This window comes from Oryx dammah, unplaced genomic scaffold, assembly GCF_014754425.2.
Source record: "Oryx dammah isolate SB20612 unplaced genomic scaffold, SCBI_Odam_1.1 HiC_scaffold_14, whole genome shotgun sequence".
Lineage (NCBI taxonomy): Eukaryota > Metazoa > Chordata > Mammalia > Artiodactyla > Bovidae > Oryx > Oryx dammah.
This window is the reverse complement of record NW_024070198.1, coordinates 23680210-23704258: the sequence shown is the minus strand read 5'-3', so window position 1 is coordinate 23704258 and position 24049 is coordinate 23680210. Positions and strand designations below refer to the sequence as shown.

Here is a 24049-nt window from a genome sequence, read left to right as displayed (position 1 = left end):
AGCAGGGCTGCAGAAGGAGCTCAGCTCAGGAGACATGCTCACAGTCACAGTGTACCTGCGGGACGCCCACTGTCTGGGTGCCTACTGCCTGGGTGCCAACTATCTGTCCAGGATCTGTCAACATGGCAGGAGCAAAACAGCAGGGCTACTGGTGGGTCTTACAAACCACTCTCCTCCCCCTGCCCACACGCCTTCAAGGTGACCCTAAGATCACACATATCTCCAGGCCCTTACACCTTCCTCACCTGCTCCCATAATCTTGTGAGAGAAGGAAATCAAGGAGTATCGGCCCACTTTAGATATTAAAAACAGAATACACTTTCACTAAAAAGAAATAAAAAGTCTCCTGGCCACCCTTTAAGTGCTGAGTATAGTTCTAGGCACTGTGGGGATTACAAAGAAAGAGCCTTGTGAGCCGAGATGTGGAGATGGGGATTATTCAGATTTGGGCTTCATAAAATGCAGGAGCTTGTGGCAGATCCATGTTCATAATCAAGAATTTTAACCCTGATGCTCTCTGCTACATCCTCTGCTAATTACGCTGCATGCCTTATCTCACTTAACATCCATTTCATGAAGAAAGGTCAACTTTGAACTCCATTTTATAAAAAGAGTAATCAGAGAGGTTAAGGGAACTTCTCAGGCTCACACAGCTCAAGCCCAGGATTGTCAGACCTCTGCTCATCACCAGCCACCACAGCTCCATGTTTATTCCAGGAGCCACAGGGCCCTACACACAAGCCCACTCATATTCACTCAGGCCTGCAGGAAATCATCACAAGTTAGAGAATTTGGAGGGAAGGGGGCACGAGCCGCCGGCGTTCACCTTACCCTTGCCCTCTCTTCCACAGACATCCACGGCTACAACCACCGCCATGGTGGTGGGGGCGGCGGCGGCAGCGGCGGTGCCCTTGGCAGTGGGGCTGCTGGTGGAGGGGGCAAGGGCTCGTGGGGGGCGGCGCCTGCCTGGTGCCCCTGTGGCTCCTGGTGCAGCTGGTGGAAGTGGCTGCTGGGCCTGCTGCTCACCTGGCTACTGCTCCTGGGACTGCTCTTTGGCCTCATCGCTCTGGGTACGTGTGGCAGCTCCCCACTGCCTGTTCAGAAGGGCAGGAACCAGCAAGTATCCCAAGTGTCAGGTGCCAAGGGGCCCAAGATCATGGGTGCAGACCCCTTGTTCCTGCAGATGAGGAGGCTGGGGCTCCAAGAGGCCCCTAGTCGAGGTCTTGTGGCTGCTCCGTGGTGGAGCTGGGTCTCTAAGGCAGCTCCTGGTTCTCAGGGGCCCAGGGGCCCAGGGCCCCATGCCAGTGGCATCCTGCTCCAAGCACCTGCTGCTGCTGCTGCTAAGTCGCTTCAGTCGTGTCCGACTCTATGCGACTCCATAGACAGCAGCCCACCAGGCTCCCCCGTCCCTAGGATTCTCCAGGCAAGAACACTGGAGTGGGTTGCCATTTCCTTGCTCCAAGCACCTGGCTGCCCTTAATAGTCAGGCCAGACCTTTCATAGCCTTTCTACTTTCCACGTTCCATTGACTCTCACACCAGCTCCCTTGGGAGACTTGAGGGCCAACTCTGTCACCGTGGCCAGGCTTCTTCAAGGCTCAGTTCCAGTTTTGAGTAGCTCAACCTGCTGATAGCCACGGCAGACTATCTCCCCCAGAATATTCCAGTAAAACGTCTCCGCAGCATGAAGAAGCCAGCACGGACTCCAGAGCCCCCATTTCACCTCCCCTGGAGCACTAGGAAGGCACTGGCTGGCAGGCTCCTGTGCTGATGCTCTCTGTGTGTCTGTTCCAGCCGAGGAGGTGAGGAAACTGAAGGCACGTGTGGAGGAGCTGGAGAAAATGAGGGGCCGCTTGTCTTACAACGAGAAGATGGAGAGGAGCAGCCAGGACTCTGTGCAGGGGGTTGCACCCAGGCTGGGGGAAGGTCTAGGAAAATCTGGGCTTGACGGCTACAATCTGGAGGACATCTGGCAATTCGTGAGTGTCAGGCTGAAGACAGAACAGGAAAACGGTGAGCACATCACAGGGGAAAAGGCCAGCAGCTCCCAGTCCTGGCTCCTGTATGTGGAGTGGTGTCTGTTTAGGGCAATCCCCAGCGCCCCTCACTCAGCTCTCTTGACAGCTCTGGGAGGGAGGGAGGACCCATACTGGTATCCCATTTTATGGTTAGAAAAACTGAGAGCTAGGGAGCATTGTCCAACCTGCATACTTTAGAATCAGGTAGCTAGCCCTAGCCTGTTTCGTCCCACCATACCACTGATCCCTTTCAGGTATGTGTGTGTTGTGCTTGTGTGTGTGTGACACAGAAGATGTGCAGCTAACTCCGGCTCTGCTGTCTCTTGTAGGAAATCTCCGAGGAAGCCCTGGGCCTAAAGGTATCGCAGTGGATAGAGCCCTTTTCCTGCACTTGGAGCCAAGTTTTCTGGGGGTGGGGAGTGGGGGTGGGGGTGGAAAACTTTTTTGTTTTTTTCAAATTGAAGGATGAGCAATGGAAAGATCTTACAGAATCTGTTGGGAGGGCTGAGAACTGGCTCTACCGTCAGAATATCTTAGAATGGGAAGGGAGCTAAAGTGTCGTCTAAGAGAGGCAAGTGACGAGCCCAAGAGACACCGATGGCGATGGAGAGGAAGCCACACCACAAGCCAGCTCACTAGGACATGTCATTTACATGCTGTCCACTGACCTTTAGGAGGGAATGGCCCTTGGCTTCTCACCACATCTCACAGTTTTCATGTCTCTCTTATTTTAGGTGACATGGGAGTTCAAGGCCCTAAAGGTAAATAGAACACGTACATTTTTACCTTAAATATTAGTGAGGGTTGACAGTTTCAAGCAATCAGCAAGTGCCAGATAAGACACTTCTCACCCTCCCTGGCCATCCCCCACTTGTGACAGGACCGTGAATTGCAGAGCAGCATGCAGACCCTCAGGCTTTTGGGAAGGGGCAGGGAGTGGGAGAGGTGGGGGCTTCCCAACAGAACAGAGCGGCACCTCTGAGGCAGTACTGTCACTGGCCCGATCTCAGAGGTTCCCACAGCAAGGACCCTGAGGAGGCCTGTGGTCTGGATCAGCCCAGGTGGTTCCAAGGCCAGGGGTACACAGACCATTCTGAGAATCACTACTGGAGATGGCAGGGTCACCCCCTCTCTTCTCAGCTTCACCGCCCTTCTCAAGAGATCCCAGTGCAGGAACTGGTGTTCCTCTACTTGGTGGCCTCCCAACTTCAGGATTCCCTGCCCCCCCCCACACACACACACACTGTGCGTCATCACCTCTGTATTCCATTCCCCAAGGCTCCAGCTTGCAGGCTGTGAACACATCCTGACCATTGTGGACTAAAAAATACAGTCACAACCTGAAAGTAGAGAGTTATTTTGTTTGGTGGGAATGTTTAGGACTCTGAGCCTGGAAAACAGCATGTCAGGATCTCTGAGAGAACTGCTCTGAGAGGGCAGTGGGGGTCAGGCTATATAGAAGTTTGCAACAAAGGGAGCAGGCAGTCTGAACATCATCAAAGATCAGGTATCCAGGTAAGGAAGTGAGCACTCTATGTATGGAAGGAGGCAAGCCTCTGGGCTCGCGGAATTCATTTCTTTCATGTGCACCCAGCTGTCTGGCCTCAATACTGTTTCCTTGTTCACCTTGCTTCTTGCATTCCCCCAGCTCCTCAGCAATCACCGTGGGGGCGGCAGCATCTGCTGGATCGCAGTTTGGGGAGTCCTCATTCACATTTGGAGGCCAGAAATCGCTGATGGCTGTGAAATTTCTTGTTCATTAATACAGGAGACATTTTCATTTCACACCGTCATGCAGTCAAATCTGAATCACAGATAAACAATAACTCATTCTTCACTATAAGTATGTCCCAAACACTACAAATTTGTTCAGTGTTTATCTGCAATTCAGACTTCACTGAGCGTCCCGTATTGTAGCTTGGCCATCCTACCTGAATTCCACTGGAGGCTCCCTCAGGTGATCAGACTCCTCTGCTTGACTTTTCTTTCTCCGTTCCCACAGGAGACCGCGGGTTCCCTGGAACTCCAGGTGTGTAGCCTCTGAGGGTGCTGCTAGGGTTGTGGACCGGTGGGTCCTGGCTCCTGGGGTCTGGGAGGAAAGCAAGACTGAGCTATTCTTGTGTATCCGCAGGTATCCCTGGGCCCTTGGGCCACCAAGGTCCAGAGGGACCAAAGGGACAGAAAGGCAACATGGGTAAGAATCACTTCTCTGTTCACTTATTCCCTCATTCATTCATTCAGTAAATGTTTTTGTTAGGTACTTGCTGTGTGCCAGGCCCTCTTTTAGGTGCTGGGGAGAGAGTGGTGAACAAAACAGAGAACCCCTGCCTACTTTTGGGTGCAGATAAACAATAGACATGATAAGTGAAGTATACAGAGGGAGGAAGTGACTGGTAAAATAGGAACATAGAGCCCAGGGTGCCTGGAAGGGCTGAGGGATAATTGAAAATGAAGCTGGCAGGGGAGGCCTTGCTGACAAGGTGCCATTTGAGCAGAGATGTGAAGTGGGAGAGGGAGCCAGGCCTAAGATGATCCAGCGGGACCTTCCAGGCAGAGGGAGCAGCTACAGGCCTGGGGCAAGGGTCTAGGAGCTTGGGGAGGAGGAGGAGGAGGAGGGTGTCTGGAGCCCTCAAAGGAGGCCAAGAGTCAAGAGGGAGGGGCCTTGGAGACCTTGCAAGGATATGGCTTTTATTCTCAGTGAGCTGAGAGGCTGTTTTGCAGGTTGGGGCAGAAATGGGACATGATCCACTTGCATTTTCAAACTCTCTGGCTTCTGCACTGAGTCTGGGCTGCAGAGGGAGAGAAGTAGGGAGGTGGGTGTGAAGACTCCAGGCAGGTGTCCTGCCAGCAAGCTGCTGCCTAGCTGGTGACTAGCTGAGGTGGGCATTTCTGTCTTTAGGTGAGCCTGGCATGGAGGGACCCATGGGCCAGAGAGGGCGAGAAGGCCCCATGGGACCTCGTGGTGAACCAGGGCCCCCTGGGTTCGGAGAGAAAGGAGACCGAGGTAAGAGGCGATTCCTTCACTGGGAGGACTGGCTGCATCCACACTTCCTCCTCATGCGGTTCTCCCTCCCCCTCTCTTTCACTTGCATTAGCTGAGCACCTGCTTTGAGCCAGGGTCTGTGCTGGATCCTGTGGTCTAAGCAGGGGGCATGGGCTGGTATGTGGGTTCAGGCCCAATGGATCCGAGACCACCAGCAGGATGGGAAGTGTTTTCCACCCTGCAAATGATACCACATGGGCTGAGTGGGCAACCGAAGTGGGGGGACTCTCTCAGAGTGCTTATTTCTCCCCAGGGGATGCTGGTAAACCGGGTATTCCGGGCCCACCTGGTGTCCCAGGCTCTGTCGGTCCCAAAGGTAAGTCAAGTGCCCACACAGTGCCCAGGTCTGCCATGTCCAGGAGGCATCTCAGAGGTCCAGACCCTGGGATCCCAGACAGCCCGAATCCACAAGCCCAGAGAGGGTCCCCCTCCCCAGAAAAGAGTCCCTGGGTGTCAGGATTGGAGCTGTATTTTTGGCTCTGTGATGAATTTGGGGGTTATGCCTCCATCTCTGATAAATGACCCTGTTATGTGGCCCCTAAGTGGGCGGATGGATCTGGAAATCAGAAGTCAGACAATTTCCTTGCCAAACAGGGCCCAGAGGCAAACATTCGAGAGCTATCTGTCTGGACACGCTAAGGGATAGGGCCTTCTGACAGTGCGATGTCCAACTGGTCCCCTCTCCTTTCTGCCCCTGCCTCAGCCCAAGTGTTCGACTGGGAAGGAGCAAGGGTTCTCTTGATCCTGGCAGCCACAGCTTCCTCCCTAAGGAGGACTTCACACTGGGGTCACTCCTGGACCTGCCAACTCTGGGGTCCTGGTACACGCACGCAGCCCTCACCTGGGGTGTACGCCCCACCCTCTCCACATGCCACTCTGCATGGGGTCAGTGTCCCGGCCTGTACCCGACCCATCTGATCATTACTGTTGTGTTATCCTCCTCAGGTTCCAGCGGTTCTCCTGGCCCACAGGGTCCCCCAGGTCAGTGGCCTTCTTCTCAAAAATAAATGCTATTTCTGAGGCAAAGAGAGGGAGGTTAAAATGGAGAAACAAACATTTTTGAAGCCAAAGAAGCAATTCTAAAGAGCCTCCCGGAGACACAAAGCTCACTTCTGCCTGTGTGTCCCCTGTGGCTAAGGTCAGGTACAGTGGGTCCCATGTGACTCTGTTCTTACCCGACTTGGGGGACCAGACCCTCCAGCACTTCCAGCAGGCAGCTCCCATCCTGCCTTGCTCTGAGCGAAGCACCTGCCTCCCCTCATCCCTGTGGGCCAGAGCTCGTGCCCGGTGTCTCGAGCTGCAGCCCACACTGTCCTGCAGTCCAGTGTCCCTGCCAGGGTCCCCACAAGTTCTCATGCCTGGGCCTGGGAATCGCAGGGGCCGGGAACCTAGTCCAGGATGAAGGAACGGGGCCGTGGGAGGAGACCGTGAGCAGCAGCGCCTGACTGTTACGCCAGGGAGTCTGTTTGTCTGTGCATGTGTGTGTCCAGCAGGTATGTGTGTGTGGATGTAGGCATGTACGCGTGTGCACATCCATCCCTTCCAAAGCTGGGGACACTCATCCACCCATGTGGTTTCCTCTGTGTGCAGGCTCTATAGGTCCCCAAGGACTCCGAGGTGAAGTGGGACTCCCTGGTATCAAAGGTGAGCTGGGGACAGGGGCTGGAGGGAGGGGACATTACCTTAGAGATGCAACTCACTCAAGAAGGAGGTCTGGGGCACAGGGAGGGTCTGGTGGACACACCAACTGCCTGCGCAGGCCGACAGGTATGTGAGGGGAAGGGGCAATCAGGACGGCGGGGGAGCCTGACTTCAGACACAGATTCTGCCCCTTCTTGTTCGTCTCACCAGGCTCTTCACGCTGAGGTGACCGTTTCCTTTTCAGGTGACAAAGGACCCATGGGGCCACCGGGACCCAAAGGTGTGCTGCCCCTGCTGCTGCGCGGACACCACCACAGCTGGGGACCCAGATGTGAACCCTGCCCCCAGGCCTTGACGGCCAGACCCTAGGCTGGGAGGGACCCAAGCCTCCAGTCCAGCCTCTCAGTGCTGCTGAGGCTCAGAGAGAGGAGGCAGCACCAGCATCACAGTGCTGCCGTCGGGTGGCCCCCGGAGGGGCGAGGACACGGCCCTGAGGGCTCTCCCCACTAGACTGGACCCCCTGTTACCCCCAGCACCCACTGGTGAGACAGAAAGGCCTGGGTCAGTTTGCAGCTGGGCCCTGACCCAGGAGAAATCTATCTAGCTTGCTTTCTGGGTCTTTGTTAATGCTGAGTTCTCACCAACATTCAGCTGACAGTAGCTTCCAGATACTATGGGACCTGTTCTGCAGCCAGGGTCCCTCTTGCTGAGTGAGATTCTTTTCCTTGCTCCTGACTGATGCTTGCTTTCTCTACCCCTGCCCCCCACCCCATGTTTATTTCAGGTGACCAGGGTGAGAAAGGACCCCGAGGCCTCACAGGTCAGTCCCACACAGGAATCTACTGTTACTTTAAAGACTTTTTATAAATCCATTGGATACTGTAAGTGCGGGGTGGGAGGGGGGGGTGAAATACAGAAGCATCAGATAGAATCTCTGTCTAAAAACCTTCAGAGGACTTGCTATCTAGAGAGGAGTATAAGCCAGCATCAGCAATATATGTTTGGGACAGAAAAGATAGTTTATGATTGTCTCTGATTCTTTTGAAGAATTTACTTGGAAAACTAATTTTTCCCAAAGTGGCAGACCCTTTACACTACTCATATCCCTTTCCTCACTTACCTCCTGCCAACTTGCATGACTGAAAGGAAATAGTACTAGTGCTTTGCCCACAAGAGGTAGCTTTTTGTTGCCAAGGAAATGAGACTCATACACAGGCCTCTCCAGACCAGGCGTGGCCTCTGGGCCAGTCCAGGCCTGCTGCCAGGGGTGGGAGGCCTGACTTTAGAATGAAAGCAAACACTGTCCCCAGCCTCTGGTTGGCATGCCAGGTTCCTCTGGTCGGAGAGGTGGCAGGCTTCAGGGTGCCTGGCAGGGTGGCATGCTCTACCATGGTCAAGCTCCTCCATCACCTAGTCCACTTCCTTTGCAGGCGAGCCTGGCTTGAAAGGTTTACCTGGTGCCGTGGGTGAACCCGGGGCTAAAGGAGCAATGGGTGAGTGTCTCAAAGCAGCACGCACCATGGGTCTGCGCCGCTGCCATCATCATCATGGCCCTAGAGCTGAGATCCATCTAGAGCTGTGTCTCCCATTCTCTAATCTGTCCATGCCTGGCAGAGACTCCATTTACAGGCTCTTCCTGGATCTGGGCATCCTCTTGGGGCTCACAGAGCTGCCACTGTCTCTGACAGCTTCTTACTGCTTTGAGGGTGGGGGGCCTTGGCAAGACATCGTCCATCCCCCTTCCCTGCCACCCTCCTCTGCACCCCCTCCACCCACCAGTTCCTGCCTCCAAGGTACTCAGGTCCCTGGGGAGGACAGGCAAGAGCTGAGGTTCTTCAGAACCCGCAAAATTCTAGGCACCCGCAAAATTCCAGCCCTGATACTCCAGGGCTGGTCTCACAGCCAGATCGCAGGGTTCAGCCCTTCAGCTGACCTTTCCTGAGGGGCCTGTCAGCCAGGACAAGGAAGCTGGCTAAAGACACCCCCATGTGGCCAGGCATTTGGCAACATGTCCCAGAAGGGTTTAAGCCCCACTGATGGGGATGTGGTGCCTTGATGATCTCATTCATTTAACAAACTATTAGGAAGTGCTGACGGAGTTCAGGATGCTGTGCTGGGCAATAAGATGCTTTACCTCCCTCGAGGGGAGATAAAGCTTGTGTGGGGTGACGAGGGTCATGAGAGGTACAGGGTGCTCTGAGGAAACAGCAGAGAGAGAGGCTTCTTTCAACCAGAAGGAGGAAGGAAGGGGATCTTCAGATGGTTTGAAAAAGTAAAGATTTTAACCCCAGAGGCAGCCATACGAGTGAGGAAAGACGGAGAGGTGGCAAAAAGCAAGGGCTGGTCCCAGATGGACATGACTTTGGACAGAGGTTAGAATGATGCCTACAGCAGAGAAGACAAGATCTTAGAGGACACTGACCTCCAGGCCAACACCCATTGAGCATCTTGTGGGGAACGTGCAGTGGGGACCGTGGAAGGGCTCTCGGCAGGAAAAGATGCATTAGGAAGAGAGGGTGGGGGAAAGCTGGGCCCAGCAGTGTGACAAGGATGGGGCTTCTTCCATGTCTCATGGCTGCAGGAGGGGCTGCATGGGCTCCCCCTCCCCCACCTAGGAGACAGCTTGCGAGGCTATAGGGTGGTTGAAGGAGGAGTCCCAGGGAAGCTCCCAGAGTCACTGAAGAGCTTTGATCTGCTTTCCCAGGACCCGCTGGCCCCGACGGACATCAAGGCCCAAGAGGTTGGTCACGGAGCTGCTCACACCTCCCCTGCCTACCCCTCCGAGCCCCGTCCACGTCCCAGCAGGCAGCCCCCAGCCCTCCAATCACAATGCCAGGGGGTGTATATCACAGGGAGGTGTGCAAGGCCCGAGTCTCACCCAATTCCTCCCTTCCATCTGCTGGCAAGTTATTCAGTAGAACCCCAAGAGCCCCCAGCTCCCATGTGCAGGCCAGCCAGCTTGCCTAGAGGGAAAACTCTCCATGCGGCATTGCTCTCTCTAGGAGAACAAGGTCTTCCAGGAATGCCGGGAACCCGGGGCTTACCAGGACCTTCTGGGGACCCAGGGAAGCCAGGTAAAGAGCGGGAAGAGGGAGCTGGCCGTGCTGTGCGTGTGTGTGTATACCTTTCTGAGTGCATTTTCCTCCAGAAGCTCATCAGGAAAATGCTAGCTTGAGCCGGGCATAATGACTGTGGGTCCTGACAGCCCAGTCTCGCAACTCAGGAAAAAAGATCAACACCAAAAGCAAGGAGTTCTAGAAAGCATCAAGGAGTCTCTTAAAAATGGCAGTTTATCGCAACTCAGTTCCTGGTTCCCCTGAGCCCTCCAGACCTCCTCAGGCCATAGCTGGAACAGTCACCAGTGGCTGCCAGTCTGGGAAAAGAAGCAGCTGTTAGGGTCACCACCAAAGGCCCAACAGGAGCAAGGTCCCCAGGGCTGCAGGAGGACTAAATCAAAACAAGAAAGCCATGAGGGCAGACGGCAGTCCTCCGGGGCCTGCGAGGAGCAGGGGGCCCCCTGGCTCCTCTGGAGGGTGCACAGATGGGGAGCACCAAGGAGATAGCCTAGGGGCAGCATGAGAGTCAATGAGTGTGTGAACTTTCTGGTTTGTAGCTCTCAGACACCAAAGGGTCTGAGACCCCAAAAGGCTAAGGACCATCCCCCAGTGGAGCAGTAGGTCAGAGAACTGCACATCACCCAGAGGGTGACGAGGACCCTGGAGTCTGGCTGCCCCACACACAGGGTCTGTCTCCCTGCACCGCTCCTGGGCTGAGGCGCGAGCTCCTCAGCCCTTCACCTCTCCTCTCATGTGTTTTTTTTGCATAGGTCTCACTGGACCCCAAGGACCTCAGGGTGAGTTATTGGGTCACTCCCAACCCTGGCATTCTGCAGAAGCTTCTCCAGTCACCAGAGTGTTTCCACTCCTCCCCTCACCCTCCAGCAAGAATGGGTTCAGGTCATTTTACTGAGTCTGAAGAAACACCCTAGGCAGGTAAAAGATTCACAGAACAATCTAGAAAGGCATTCTGGAAGAGATGAGGTTAGATCACAAGCAAATTCTGTCTGCCTGAGCCTGGCTCCCTGTGGTGCAGGGACACCCCCACCCCCACCCCACCCGCAACACACACACTCCCCCCGACCTTGTGAGGAGGCTCCAGGCTCAGAAGTTCTGTTGGTCCCACAGAGACCACATCCTCCATGGCTTACCAGGGAGTGGGTGTCGTGTCACGCAGAAGGGCCAAGCCTCTCTGGGACAGCCCCAGTGTCCATTCTGTCCAATAGCTGGAGAGTGTGCACCCACCTGGATCTGAGAAACTGTCACCATACCAGCCCCAACCCCTAAAGGAAATTAGGCAGGGATGTAAAATAAAATCAAACAACATCTCCCCCAACAGTTCAGCACACAGGGACTTGTTTCTAATGCTTCCTGGTGGAATGAAAGCAAGAGGCAATGTTATCAGATACAGGAATACATCTGATATATCAGATATATAGCCCAGCCCCTACTCCCCGAGGCTGCAGGGGCTGGGATCCCCCACAGCAGGGTCCATGAACCTCTGCCTCCCTCCAGCCCAGCTGTTGCCCCATTTCCTAGAGATGGAGAAGGGCTCGGAGCAAGAAGCTGCCCGTTGGGGGCGCTGGGCCCAGGTGAAAGTCAGAGTCAGCTGGGCCTGCAGGCCTGCTGGGCCTGATTGTGGCCTTGCTGGGTGACCAAGTGCTAGGTGCCACCACAGGGAGACTGCTGGCCCTTCATCATCCTGACTCGCTTGTTTTCCATCACATCAGGAGTTCCTGGTACCCCCGGCCGACCAGGAGTTAAAGGTAAGTGGTTTTGCAAACAAACTAGACAGTCACTAGTCATTTTTGCAGAAGGCCCCTCTCTGGCAAGAGCCTGGATCAACAGTGGCATCTAGTGGCTTCAGAGGAAGGCTGTGAGGTTGAGGAGCCAAGGATTCTTCCGATCAATTAAGCCCTGAATCTTCAAGCCCCACTCTGTTCCCCACAGTCTAGAACCTCACTTTGGGGCCTGGGTTTCTCCCAGCCTTTGATGAAAGAGGATCTGGAAGGATGCTGTCCCCACCCCTGAAGGCCTTTCCATCCCACCTCTAAAACACCCCCAGAGTGCTCCATCCCCTCACTTAGGCTGGTCCTCCCGTAGTGTGACTCTTCCCTGGGACAGGTTTTATAATCCACATAGACCTCAGTGTAACTGGGACACTGCCACCCCCTTTCTGAGAGGGGGCTTTCATTCAGGAGGGTCTCAGATGCTACTGAGAGGGCAAAGTCAGAGTTCTGGGGGGAGCATCCTCAGGACTGGACCCTTCCTCAAAGGGCAACACTAGCATCCGCCCCCGGCCCTGAGCCAGTCCAGGACAGGCATTGCTCAGGGACGGTCCTTGCCTTCCGTCCCTGTGAGCCTACCATCCTGAACCCTGACATTCCATAGAGCTGCCCTCTGTCACTGTCACCTTGTGGAGACCTACTTTCCAGAAACTATTTCCAACAACTGGTTGGGGCCAAGGAGTTCTTTTGGGCACATCCCGGCCAGACACATCTCCGGGTCCACAGATCTGCTCAGGGAGAGGCTGGGATTCTCCAGGAGAGCCCCCCTTCCCTTCTCCAGGGGCTGTGGCTTTCTGCCCAGTGTGCACAAGAGGTGGACATTGTCCCTGATACTAGATCGTGTTCCAACAAAAATAACTCAAGCACTTTCTCTTAGATTTGACCCCCCAGGGGCTGGCAGGACACAAGTAGAGACCACCCCTCTGCTCCCCCAAAGGGGGAAATCAGTATCATCACCCCTCAGTGAGTGGATGACTGAATACCCACAGGCCTTGGGAAATGACAAGACAGTTCCAGTCAAGGACTTTTCCCTCCTCTACTTCACTCTCTTGGTTCTCTAGAATCTGTGGGTCTCCAGTCCACAGAGATTCCTCACTGAGATGGCCTTGAGAAAGTGTGGATCTGCCATCCCCTTTTTGGAAGTCTTCCATGCACATTTGCCCTTTCAACCCTCTGAAACACAAGGCAGAGAAGACATCTGTTAACCTTTACATAACTCGGGATTCCTCAGACCACAGATCTCCCACCCCTTAACTCTGCACAGTCCCTATCCTGCCACAGGGAATTAACACCTGAGGAGCATGGGAACTAGACTTGACCCTGCAGGCTTACTACCTCTGCTCTTTGACCTCTCAGTACTCTTTCCACCTCAAGAAATTCCCAGTAAGAGCCTTCGATGCCCATAGTGGAAGAAGATAGACTATGGGAGTGGGAATGACTCCTGAGTTGGCATATTCTGGCCTCATCAAAAGGCACACTCTCCAACACCCACCAGTGAAGCCCCTTCGCAGAGACCCAGCTTCGTCCAAACGCTATTGTGAGCCAAGAAGATTGACACTCTGGCCTCCAGGGCACAGACTGGTGCTTAATGCATCCTGCCTGTTCCCCTTCAGTTCATTCAAATGCCTTTAGCCTGAGGGTTAGAAGCCCAGGAGTGGGTCTCAGATGCAATCAGAAGCCTTGAAAATGATTTATTGAACCACTAACTGATCCTGGGACTGACCACTCTCCTCTTCCTCCCCTCCCAGGTGAACCAGGAGCTCCAGGCAAGATCGTGACTTCAGGTAGGCAGGCCCTGCAGAGGGTACTGGGCATCTGTCCTGGCTCTGTATCCACACCCTCCACATCTGCAGGCTCGGTGCTTTGGGTGGAATGCAGTGCTGAGCTCTGCCAGTCAGAGGGAGGAGGGTGGGGGAATTTTAGAGGTTGTACTGGCCCAGCCTGGCCCACAGCCCGGCCTGGTCCCTGTGCCTCTGAATGAGAAGAGTGGGGCTCAGTATTGAACGTGCCTTCTGTTTACAGAGGGATCATCGACTATCACTGTCCCAGGTCCCCCGGGACCTCCTGGAGCCATGGGACCTCCGGGACCCCCGGGAGCCCCAGGTCAGTCTGTTTTCTTGCTTTGCCCCAGGTCAGCATCAGGCTTGCTGACATTTGACTACAGTAGCATTCAGTCAAATCTGAAACCTGGATTGGAACCCAGGGAAGAATAGGAAGAGGCTGAGAAAGCCCCTCCCCAACTGCCTGATGAGCCCTGATTACTCCCCAGCAAGCATCCCAAGCCCTGTGTGTGCTTTGCTTCTGTAGGGCCCCACGGCACCACTGCAAGCTCCAGCAGGTAAATGATGTGCTTAAGGCCACGCAGCTAAGAAGTAGCTGAGTCAGGGTTTGGCCCAGGTTCCTCTGCCTCTGGACCTGTCAAGAGTCTGTTCTCAAATTGTTTCCTCTTGGAAAACAACTTGATAATATGCATCAAGGGCAACAAAAATGCTAGGAGTCTATTTGAAGCAAACATCCCTTAAATTGTCCAACAATAATGAGATGGCTACAAAAATATGGAGACTTAAAAGAAAGATGTTTAAAGAGGAGAATACTCAAAAACGGGCTTCCCCCAGTCAATAAAGAATCCGCCTGCAATGTGGGAGACCTGGATTCTATCCCTGGATTGGGAAGATCCCTTGGAGAAGGAAATGGCAACCCACTCCAGGATTCTTGCCTGGAAAATCCCTATGGACAGAGGAGTCTTGTAGGCTATAGTCCATGGGGTCACAAAGCGTCAGACATGACTAAGCAACTTAGCACAGCACACTCAATGTGTGCTCAGTGGTTGCAACTACATTTTTATAAGAAAAAATTGTTGGAAGGAAATAAAACAAAATGCCTGCAAGTTAAAGAATTATGGGTGATATTTTTTCTATTTATCTAAAATGCCTGTTTTTTAATATCTTTTTCAATTATTTAAAATGTTTGTGTGTAAATGAAATACATTATTTAACATGACCAGTGCAAGTATGGACCAGCCTTCTCTCCTGATAAACTCTAGTGACAGAGGGGACACTGTGGGTGTTTAGAAATCTCTAATCATCAGAGGACAGTGTCAGAGTCCTGCCCATCCCAGGGGCCCCAGTGCCTGGCAGAGAAACAGACCACAGAACTGGTCTCAAATTGCTTATTGTTTTCAAATAAGCAAGCTGACCACTTTGGGCCACTGTTCCATGCCTTGTGAGGAAGCTACTTATGTACCTAGGCACCTGCCTTTTCTTCAGTTCTTCTAGAACTCTGACCATCAAGGTGTGGTAAAACCTATTCTTCCCCAACCCCATTTCCAGGCCCTGTTGGTCCAGCTGGTCTCCCAGGACAGCAAGGTATGTATCGCTCTGAAAGAATGCATGACCATAGGCTGTGGAGAGAGCTTCCTTCCCAGGGTGGAAATGTGCCCATCTTTAAATGAAGTGAGAGAGGTGCATCCTGGGAAGGGAGGCAAGGGGGCCCCCCAGCCCATCACAAGGCCCTTGTGAGGCCTCAGCAGCCAGAGGAGACACCTCTTCCCACCCCCTTCCATGTTTCTGAGGAGGTAGGGGTCCCCTAGAAAGGGAGATTGAGGCTCCTGGATCAGGATCAAGCTTAGCAATTTTCACAGGCCTCAGGCTTCTTGTGACCGGATCCTGAGAATCGGTCACTGTCCAGCAACTTAGCCAAATATCCAAACTGTATCCAAAATACCATCTGGCTCCAGATCCTCCATTTCTTCCTAAAGTGTTTCTGGTTCCCAGCCAACACTCTGGCCCAACCAAACTTGGCTCAGCCCCGCCCATCCTCAGCTCAGCCGTACACTGACAGATTGTTGACAGCGGTGACCCCCAATTCTGTGTCCTCCCCATAGGCCCACGAGGGGAGCCGGGCCTGGCTGGCGAATCATTCATGGGCAGCAGCAGCTCCATCTCTGAGGTCCTGTCCACCCGTGAGTACCACCGTTTTCTCTGGGACAGGTGACGCGGGGGTGGGGGAGGCAGCCGTGCATGGGGGCCTGCGGCAGCTGCACGAGTGAGTCATCGTGAGCCCCAGTGTAAGGATGGCCGTTTCCTCCGAGACGCAGTGTTAGCCAAGAGAGAAGAGAACAGAGGGGCTTTATCAGCCATGGAGATGAGTCACAGGCGATGGCGCAGCTGTCAGAGAGGTTCTTCCAATTCCAGGAGGACCAGGGCCACATGGGGTGTCTGCACCGAGCCCTGTGGGTGTGATGAGAGGAGTCCTGGACCTCCTCACCCAAAACAGCCACAGAGGTCCCTGGGTTCTCAGCCCTAGACTCGGCCTGGCAGGGCTGACTCCTGGGTCCTCCTGTTCCCCATCCTTTAAAGAGCCCAGGCAGAGATGTTGTGGGCCGCCCTCCTGGACACCTTAACAACAAAGACAACGCCTGCCCTGGTCCGGCAGTCGCCATGTGCCTGCCGCTGTGGCACACTGAGTCTCTGCAATGCCCTGGTGATACAGGTCTTGGGCCTCTGGTTTACAGCAGAGGGAAGTGACGCTGAAAGAGCTCAAGATCTTGCCCAAAGTCACAAGCCAGCAGTGGTGAGGCAGGTCTTGAACTCAGGCTATCTGACGCTGAAGCCACGTTCCTACTCATCACTGCCACACTGGCAACAGCCACCAGGGAGCTCCACTCAGCCCCACCCTACTCAGAGCCAAAGGCACCTGTAGCCAAGGGTGTCTTGGAGGGTCCCAGGCCATGACCCATGACCTGGTGTGGGGGTGTAAGTAGAGTTGCTGATGATCCTGGTGAGGGCTAAGGCTGGCAGAGAGAGCAGTCTCATGACAGCTTTTACTCATTTCTGGTTTCTTCTTTCCACAGAAGGTATTGATTTACGAGGCCCCCCAGGCCCACCTGGACCACCTGGGCCACCAGGTGAGCACCTCAGGGATCTTTGGAAAGTGGGAAACCTTGGGGATGGGGCAGAGGCTTAAGGCACTTAGTGAGGAAGCAAGACCCTGGGCTCAGCATTGCCTCTTCCTTACCCTTTTCTACAAGACTGTCCATTCCAGGCCCCCCAGGACCCCAAGGCCCAGCAGCTGAGAGTGGGGTAGGTAGGAGATGATGGGACCAGAGCCTGGGTTGCTTCCCAGCTGGTTCTTAGAAAAGAGCTTCTCTGCTGCTTCTCCTGGGCAGAGGGTTCCTGGCCACCTCTTGGAATTAATAAGTCTTGGGTGGTTCTCTTATCTAGGGGAAGGCTTGCCAGGCCCACCGGGCCCACCGGGATCTCTCCTGACCAGCTCAGGTAATGCTGGGGAATCAAAGGACTCCTGTTCCCCACCTTAGCTCCAGCCCCAACCCCAACACATGCTGTGGTCACGGGCATGCAGTCTTCCTGACCTACTCTCCGTGCTCCCTCCTTCTGACCTGCCACCATGGATGTGTTTGCATAAACGCCATGCTACCTGCTGCCTGGAAAGAGGGTGCTGATGTCAATCCAGCCACCCTGAGAGCCCCTGGTGGCCTAGCCTGGGGGAGGCAGCTGATTCTGCCCTTGGGGAGCTTCTGGGCTGACTGGAGAGACCTAGTGCCTGTCCTCAGGGAGTCCAGTTCTGATGAAGTGGGCAGGACACATGCTCCTGAAATGAGAAAAATGCTGACAGGAAAACACAGAAACATATGGAAATAAGTTTAGAGCAAACTTTAGCCCAGAACTTGTCCCTAGCAGACAATCCATCCATCCACGCAGCAGTTTGTTCATTCCTTCTTTACTCTTACATATTTTTCTATCCAACTTCCCGACCAACCATCCATCCATCCATCCATCCATTCGACAAATATTGATCATCTACAGAACGACTGGTGCTGTTCTAGATGCTGCTCCCTCACAAACATCATTACATCCACACTCAAAACTATTTCTTCCCTCAACAGAGACCTTCTTCTCTGGCCCTCCAGGCCCACCTGGCCCCCCAGGCCCCAAGGGAGACCAAGGTGAGAGCAGTGTCTTAGGGGACCCGGGAGTCAGTGTGCCCCTCTTTCCCTGCTGGTGGCCAGAGGAATTTGGACAAGACTGGGCGAGTTGGGGCAGGTCTTCATTCTCCTGCCACATCCCATTAGGAGCTCAGCAGCTTGGAGCAGGGGCCGGGGGTTGGTCAGAAGCTCTGCAAAGCATATCCGCCTCTGCCTTGTCCTGTTGGAGGAGAGGTGTGGAGAGCCCCAAGCCCTGAGTCTGCTCTGGGCCCAGAGCCCTGTCCCACCCTCCTCCTCGGGCCCCTTAAAGTCGCAGCATCTGGTTGGGACATGTCTCACAACTGTCTGCTTTCTCCCCCAGGCCCCCCAGGCCCCCGAGGACACCAAGGTACAGGGGAACTGGCCTCAAACAATCCTAGGGGATGGGGGCTGACCTTCCGAGATCCCTGAGCTTCTAGGGTTTGGTCCAAATGAGTGATTAGAGGGTGTCTGTAGTTGAGAATTGTGCGCCTGCGTGTGCATGTGTGCACGTGTCTGTGTGGCAGCTCTAGGTACTGCCCGAGGGCTGGTGCTGCCCCAGCCATGTCACGAGTCTTAGGGAGCCTCGGGAGGGAGGTGGTGTCTTCGGCTGGGGCGTGGGGAGAAGGAGGCAGGCCCAGCTGACTGTCCCCTCTTTGCTGTGTCCCTCAGGCGAGCGAGGCCCCCCAGGGCTGTCAGGCTCAGGTAAGTGCTGAGCGCTACCGTCCCCCCCAGTGGAGCCTCTTCCACCCGCTGACTGCACTGTGTTGTTGGCCTCCAGGTGCCAGTTCTCTTGGACTCAACTTGCAGGGACCACCAGGCCCACCTGGCCCTCAGGGACCCAAGGGTGACAAAGGTCAGTGCAGGCAGTGGAGAGTGGGAACAAGCTGGCTCCCAGAGCCTGAAGAGAGGGCAAAGAGTACTTGCTGGTGCTCCAGCCGTGGGAGGAAGAAGAGGCTGAAGAAAGGAGAGCCTGGAGGGAGAAAGGGACAGAGTTGGAGGGATACAGTCTCTACCCAAGGAAGCTGTGGTATCATTCCAGAAATGAGACTGAGAAACATGGGACAGTTGTTGAGTCACAAGCTGATATAGTGTAGTTGAGCTTAACCAGGGGAGGCTTCCTGGAGGAGGTGATGCAAACAGCTTCTTGTTTTGGATTCCAGGTGATCCCGGAGTCCCAGGGGCTCCTGGCATTCCCGGTGGGCCCTCTCTAGGTAAGAACCCAAGGTGCCCAAAATTCTTCTCCCTGTCTTCAAGTGAGGTTGGTTGTGCAAATAAGGATATTAATTAACTAATTCATTCACTAATCCATGATTCAGTGTTAATGAGGTACTTTCTCTACATGCTAGATTCTGAACTGTCCCTGAGGAGGTTACAAGTTAGCAGGGGTAGGAGACAAGGATGCCTGCATGATAAAGATGACTAACAATGCCGATGACAGTGATGGCGAGAACAGGGATCGGGAACAGCTAGGGGTTCAGGGGCGAGGAGGGGTGTGTGGGCAGGGCACAGGTTGTCGAAGGAAAGGGAGTACTCAGCCTGGAAGAGCTCCTAGGAGCTCTTTGCCACTGTCCTAGTTCTCCTAAGACTCTCCTCAGACTGTGAAAGCATTGCCTGAGCTCCTTGGTTTGACCCCAGAGAGGACAGACCAACTCAGTGGCCTTCTCTCCTGCAGGGGGATCATCGTCAAGCACCATGTTCATGCAGGGTCCGCCAGGCCCACCAGGGCCCCCCGGGCCTCCAGGCTCCCTCAGCAGCTCTGGCCTGGAGATTCAGCAATACATCTCTGACTACATGCAGAGTGAGTGTCCCACGTCTGAGTGGGGCAGCATGCGTGTGTATGTGTGTGCCTGTGTGCACAGGTGTGTGCTAGGAGTGCAGGTCCATGAGTTCCCTAACTCCCACCTTCTCATACCTGCCCACACACATAGACTTGTATATGGACATAGAGCCCCAGTAGAGACTCATATACCCACACACTTTTCCACGTGTGCACACACACACACACACACACACACACACACATTCACCCCTGTGTGCGTGCCCCAGACCGCATCCCTGCACGCTCCATGGAGGTGAGGGCGTGACTTCCACAGATTTCCACACCACAGCTTGGTCAGATGTGTCACCGACTGGGGTCTTGCTGGGCCACAGCCCGCAAGATCCACCTGGCCAAGCACAGACTCTGCCTCAGTTTCTCCATCTGTAACACGGGGAGTCCAGGCTCCCTGCTGGACCTGCCTTGGCCCACATGTGGGTTAAGTGCTCAGGTCACCTCTGTGGGGGAGACACGCCCTCTTGGGGACAGGCTTGACTTGATTTCTTTGTTGGCAGGTGACAGTATCAGGTCTTATCTGTCTGGAGTTCAGGGTCCCCCAGGCCCACCTGGTCCCCCTGGGCCTGTCACCACCATCACCGGTGAGACTTTCGACTACTCACAGCTGGCCAGCCTCGTCGTGAGCTACTTACAGAGTAAGCCTCTTGCCACCCCTGTGATGACAAGTCTCCTCCCGGGTCCACGGTCATTCCTGGAGCCTCGTCTCTTAATTTACTGTTTGCTTTGCCCTTTTTGTGAATGTGATATTCAATGTTGAATTCATAGTAATCAGGCTGCTGGATCTAGCTTCCAAAAAGGTTTGTTCAGATTAAGAAAAACAGAAATTATAAATATCCCGCCAATGCCCCATTCATTCATTTCCCCCCAAGGGAAGCAGCTGGGTGACCAGGCCTTTGATTCTGGAGTTATGAGGGCACTGCTTCAATACCAGTGAAGCAGGTGACCCGGTTTCCTTCCCCACAGCTTCCGGGTACAGCATCGGCACATCCTCCACCTCCATCTCTTCTGAAGACATCCTGGCTGCGCTCCGGCGTGAGTTGCCTGGGCAGGCAGCAGGGGTCGGGGGGCTGGAGGGCACCCTTCTCTCCTGGCTGACTTACCAGGCACACTTGGTGGTCCCTTGGGACAAGGAGCCACTCTCGCTTCGCTCCCAGCAGTCAGCTGGACAGAGGGGGTCAGATCTCCCCTGAGGGATGAGTGTAGCAGGTACCCCTTCAGCTACTGGCAGCTTGCCAGTGTCCTAGCTCACACGTCACTCGGGCCGGTCTGCAAGGAGGCCAAGCTGGCTGGTGGTCCATGGCACCTCCTCTCCTTTCAGGCGATGACGTGCGTCAGTATCTACGGCAGTACCTGATGCCACAAGGAGCCAGTGGAGATTGGTTCCTCCAGTCTCTGGATTATGCAGAGCTGAGCAACCGCATCCTCAGCTACATGTCCAGTGAGTGTCTGCCTCCCTGGCAAGGGGGGCAGGAGGGCCTGGGTGGGCATGCAGGGGCTAGACATCCCTGACCCTCTCCCACTAGGCTGCACCCACCCCAGAGGAGGGGTGGTATTCAGAGCGGTTCAAACCTGTGCCCCAGAGCTGGTCACAGAGCCTGGGGCGGGAAGCCAGGGCGAGTGCCCCGGGCACTGTTCTGCAAGGACTGTGCACACGACTCACATGCACACTTCTCTAGACACACGCCCACCTTTACATGCACACACACATGCACATGCCCAGCAGGAGAGAGCTGACCTGCACTCTTCCCCAGCCTCAGAGTCCCGCCTCCGCAGTGTCCTTACCCAGGATCTCACGCCTGCGTCTCCGCCAGTCTCTCCCTACTGCCCCTCTGACCCTTCCTGGCCCCTACTTCCATTCAAGTTGCTTCCATCTGGCTTCCTCTCTGACATGGTGTTTCCACCCTTCTTTCCCTGCCTGACCTGCATCCATCACAACTTGGGGTTTTGTTCCTCAGGCACTGGAGTCAGCATCGGGCTTCCTGGCCCCCCAGGGCCCCCAGGCTTGCCGGGCACATCCTATGAGGAGCTCGTTTCCTTGCTCCAAGGTAGGGCTGATCAGGGCCATCCGATCAAGTGCTTCAGGGCGGAGGGCAGAGCCCCTCGGCCCAGGCATAACTGATCCTTGCTCTTCCTCGGTGTTTCAGGGTCTGAATTCAGAGGTATCGTTGGGCCCCCAGGTCCCCCTGGGCCCCCAGGGCTCCCAGGCAGTTCATGGTCCAGCATCAGCATGGAGGACCTCTCATCCTACCTGCAGAGTAAGGAGTGAGGCAGGCGAGGTGCTCTCAGCCCTGCAGGGGGAGATGTGGCGGGGTGGGGGTGAGGGAAGACTGTGCTCCAAAGTCACGAGAGCACTGGGTCTAGCAGGTGCCCAGTGCCCAGTGCCCAGCCGGGAGCTCCGAGGCCCAGAAGAGCTGGGGGAGGGGATGTGATGTGGGCTGAATGAGGCTTGGGGCTGGGGGTGGAGGGCAGTGGGGAACACTCACTCTGGAGGAAGCCAGGACCCGGGTGTGTGGGTCTCCTGCCTCCTTCTAGCGGGGCCCAGGCTGGGAATTCAGTGGTCCTAGCGATGGATCCCTGATCCTTCTCTGTATCTTGCTTCCTGCTCAGCTGCTGGCTTGTCATCCATCCCAGGCCCTCCTGGTCCCCCAGGCCCCCCAGGCCCTAGAGGGCCCCCGGGCGTCTCAGGAGCTCTGGCGACATATGCAGCTGAAAACAGTGACAGCTTCCGGAGTGAGCTGATCAGCTATCTCACAAGTAGGTGCCCCTGACGTCCCTGTCCCTCCTCTGTCCCCTCCCACTCTGGGCTTCTCTCTGTGAGAGAGTGGCCAGGGTTTGAAGGGCCTGGAGGCTGAACACCTTAGTCACCCCAGCAGGGGAAGTCTGGCTTCTTCCCAGCACACACTCCACTCGGTGCGAGTTCACATCCTGCTAAAGGGTGTCAAGAACCGCCCCCAGCTCCCACTTCTTCCTCCCCCCCAGACTCAGCTCCCAGTAATGCCGCTTCCTCCCCACAGGTCCTGATGTGCGCAGCTTCATCGTTGGCCCCCCAGGCCCCCCCGGGCCCCAGGGCCCCCCCGGGGACAGCCGCCTGGTGTCCACGGACAGCTCCTACAGCCGGAGTGGCAGCTCCTCCTCTTTCAGTCGGGACACCTCCTATAGCTCCTCCATGGGCATAGGAGGAGCCAGTGGAGGGTCCCTGGGCGAAGGGGGAGCCTTTGGCATGGACATGGGCCGAGGCTACGGGGCAGTGCCTGAGGGTGGCATGTATGCTGTCGATGGCAGATTCGGGGCTGGCTTTGCTGGAGGTCTGGATTACAATGAGCTGGCTGTTCGGGTGTCAGAGAGCTTGCAGCGTAAGTGGGGACACAAAGCCTCAGCGCTGTGGGGTTGGGAGCATGAGAGCATCTCCACACTGAGGAGGACAGCAGTCCTGGCATCAGATGGGCGGGGACTGAAGACGAGCTTGGTTCAAGCGGCCCAGTCAGCACTGCAACCTGTGCTTCAGGGAGCAGAGAAGCTGGGGGTCGTTTGTTTCCCCTTCTTACTTGTGCTTCTCAGAAGTGTCCGACTATGGAGCGGGGCTGAGGGAAGGTTGGTGGCTAAGCCCTTTCCCCTTGTGGCTTACCAATACAACTATGTAGTAGTAAAAGGCCTGCAATAAAGCCCTTGGAGGTGGAGACCTGCCCATCAACACGGGAGACAAAAGCAGTTGCAGGGCTCTTTCCTCGCTGCTGCATTAGAGTCAAAACTGCATTGGGAGTTAGTCAGAGGGCCCTGTGCTCCCACCTTGAAGAGGGGGCCGGTGACCCCTACTCCCTGTGCCCACCACACTCTTGTGTTTCACAGGTCAGGGTCTGCTGCAAGGGATGGCCTACGCAGTGCAGGGACCCCCAGGCCGGCCTGGGCCCCAGGGGCCCCCTGGCATCAGCAAGATCTTCTCTGCCTACAGCAATGTGACTGAGGACCTCATGGACTTTTTCCGAAGTAAGGGTAGTCCCCATTTACCTTCCCCAGACTTACCTTGCTGCAGTTTCACGAACCAGAGTCACTGAGAACACTTGAGATGCTAAAAAGCTGATAAATTCTAAACTTTGCTTTCCTCTTACAAGTCCAAACTCTACCACTATCAACAAATCACTTTACTTGCCAAGCACCAGGGTGATCTCTAGTCTAAGGCCTGTTTCTCCCCCTTGCAGCTTATGGAGCCATCCCAGGACCCCCTGGGCAGAAGGGAGAGATGGGCATCCCTGGACCCAAAGGTAAGTGGTGGCTGAAACAGCCACCTGTGGAACGACCACCCATGGGAAGCAGCTCCCTTGCCAGGGCCATGGGGGAGTGCGTGCAGCTCCTCCTGGGGGAGGAGCCCTGTACTACTGTGCCCCCACTTAGCCGTGCCCCCCTGTCCTCCTAGGTGAGAGGGGCCCTGCTGGGCCACCAGGTCGGTCTGGGCCACCCGGCCCTCGAGGGCACAAGGGAGAAAAAGGAGACAAAGGTAAGGCTCACAGCTATGGTTTGGGTTTCTGGAGGCCTGGGAGACAGGCCGCATGTTCCACAACAAGCCTGAAAATCTTAGGCAAATGCCAGTTATTAAAAGAAGACACTGCCAACAATGTCAATTGTGTAACAATCAAGTAAACCACCAGGGGGAAAGGAAGGAGAGCGTCAGTGCAAGGAGGAGAGGAAAACCAGGCTGGTAATGAAATGGG

At 55.2% G+C, this 24049-nt stretch overlaps 1 protein-coding gene across 1 annotated transcript in view; it reads left to right on the top strand.

The window, feature by feature from the left end:
- COL17A1 (collagen type XVII alpha 1 chain) overlaps nucleotides 1–24049 on the top strand; it is a 47331-nt gene that overhangs the window by 22022 nt on the left and 1260 nt on the right. Inside the window, exons 17-55 of the mRNA XM_040254316.1 lie at nucleotides 852–1070; nucleotides 1794–2012; nucleotides 2347–2376; nucleotides 2752–2778; nucleotides 4020–4046; nucleotides 4149–4211; nucleotides 4917–5021; nucleotides 5314–5376; nucleotides 6006–6041; nucleotides 6651–6704; nucleotides 6946–6981; nucleotides 7486–7521; nucleotides 8132–8194; nucleotides 9406–9441; nucleotides 9704–9775; nucleotides 10528–10554; nucleotides 11488–11523; nucleotides 13293–13328; nucleotides 13567–13647; nucleotides 14874–14909; nucleotides 15428–15505; nucleotides 16397–16450; nucleotides 16767–16820; nucleotides 17450–17509; nucleotides 17850–17876; nucleotides 18179–18211; nucleotides 18288–18362; nucleotides 18670–18720; nucleotides 19182–19307; nucleotides 19841–19978; nucleotides 20307–20375; nucleotides 20662–20781; nucleotides 21299–21388; nucleotides 21488–21598; nucleotides 21951–22097; nucleotides 22358–22696; nucleotides 23190–23327; nucleotides 23540–23602; nucleotides 23755–23835. Of these exons, the coding sequence (XP_040110250.1) occupies nucleotides 852–1070; nucleotides 1794–2012; nucleotides 2347–2376; nucleotides 2752–2778; nucleotides 4020–4046; nucleotides 4149–4211; nucleotides 4917–5021; nucleotides 5314–5376; nucleotides 6006–6041; nucleotides 6651–6704; nucleotides 6946–6981; nucleotides 7486–7521; nucleotides 8132–8194; nucleotides 9406–9441; nucleotides 9704–9775; nucleotides 10528–10554; nucleotides 11488–11523; nucleotides 13293–13328; nucleotides 13567–13647; nucleotides 14874–14909; nucleotides 15428–15505; nucleotides 16397–16450; nucleotides 16767–16820; nucleotides 17450–17509; nucleotides 17850–17876; nucleotides 18179–18211; nucleotides 18288–18362; nucleotides 18670–18720; nucleotides 19182–19307; nucleotides 19841–19978; nucleotides 20307–20375; nucleotides 20662–20781; nucleotides 21299–21388; nucleotides 21488–21598; nucleotides 21951–22097; nucleotides 22358–22696; nucleotides 23190–23327; nucleotides 23540–23602; nucleotides 23755–23835 (3156 nt within the window). The remainder of the gene's footprint in view (nucleotides 1–851; nucleotides 1071–1793; nucleotides 2013–2346; nucleotides 2377–2751; nucleotides 2779–4019; nucleotides 4047–4148; nucleotides 4212–4916; nucleotides 5022–5313; nucleotides 5377–6005; nucleotides 6042–6650; nucleotides 6705–6945; nucleotides 6982–7485; nucleotides 7522–8131; nucleotides 8195–9405; nucleotides 9442–9703; nucleotides 9776–10527; nucleotides 10555–11487; nucleotides 11524–13292; nucleotides 13329–13566; nucleotides 13648–14873; nucleotides 14910–15427; nucleotides 15506–16396; nucleotides 16451–16766; nucleotides 16821–17449; nucleotides 17510–17849; nucleotides 17877–18178; nucleotides 18212–18287; nucleotides 18363–18669; nucleotides 18721–19181; nucleotides 19308–19840; nucleotides 19979–20306; nucleotides 20376–20661; nucleotides 20782–21298; nucleotides 21389–21487; nucleotides 21599–21950; nucleotides 22098–22357; nucleotides 22697–23189; nucleotides 23328–23539; nucleotides 23603–23754; nucleotides 23836–24049) is intronic.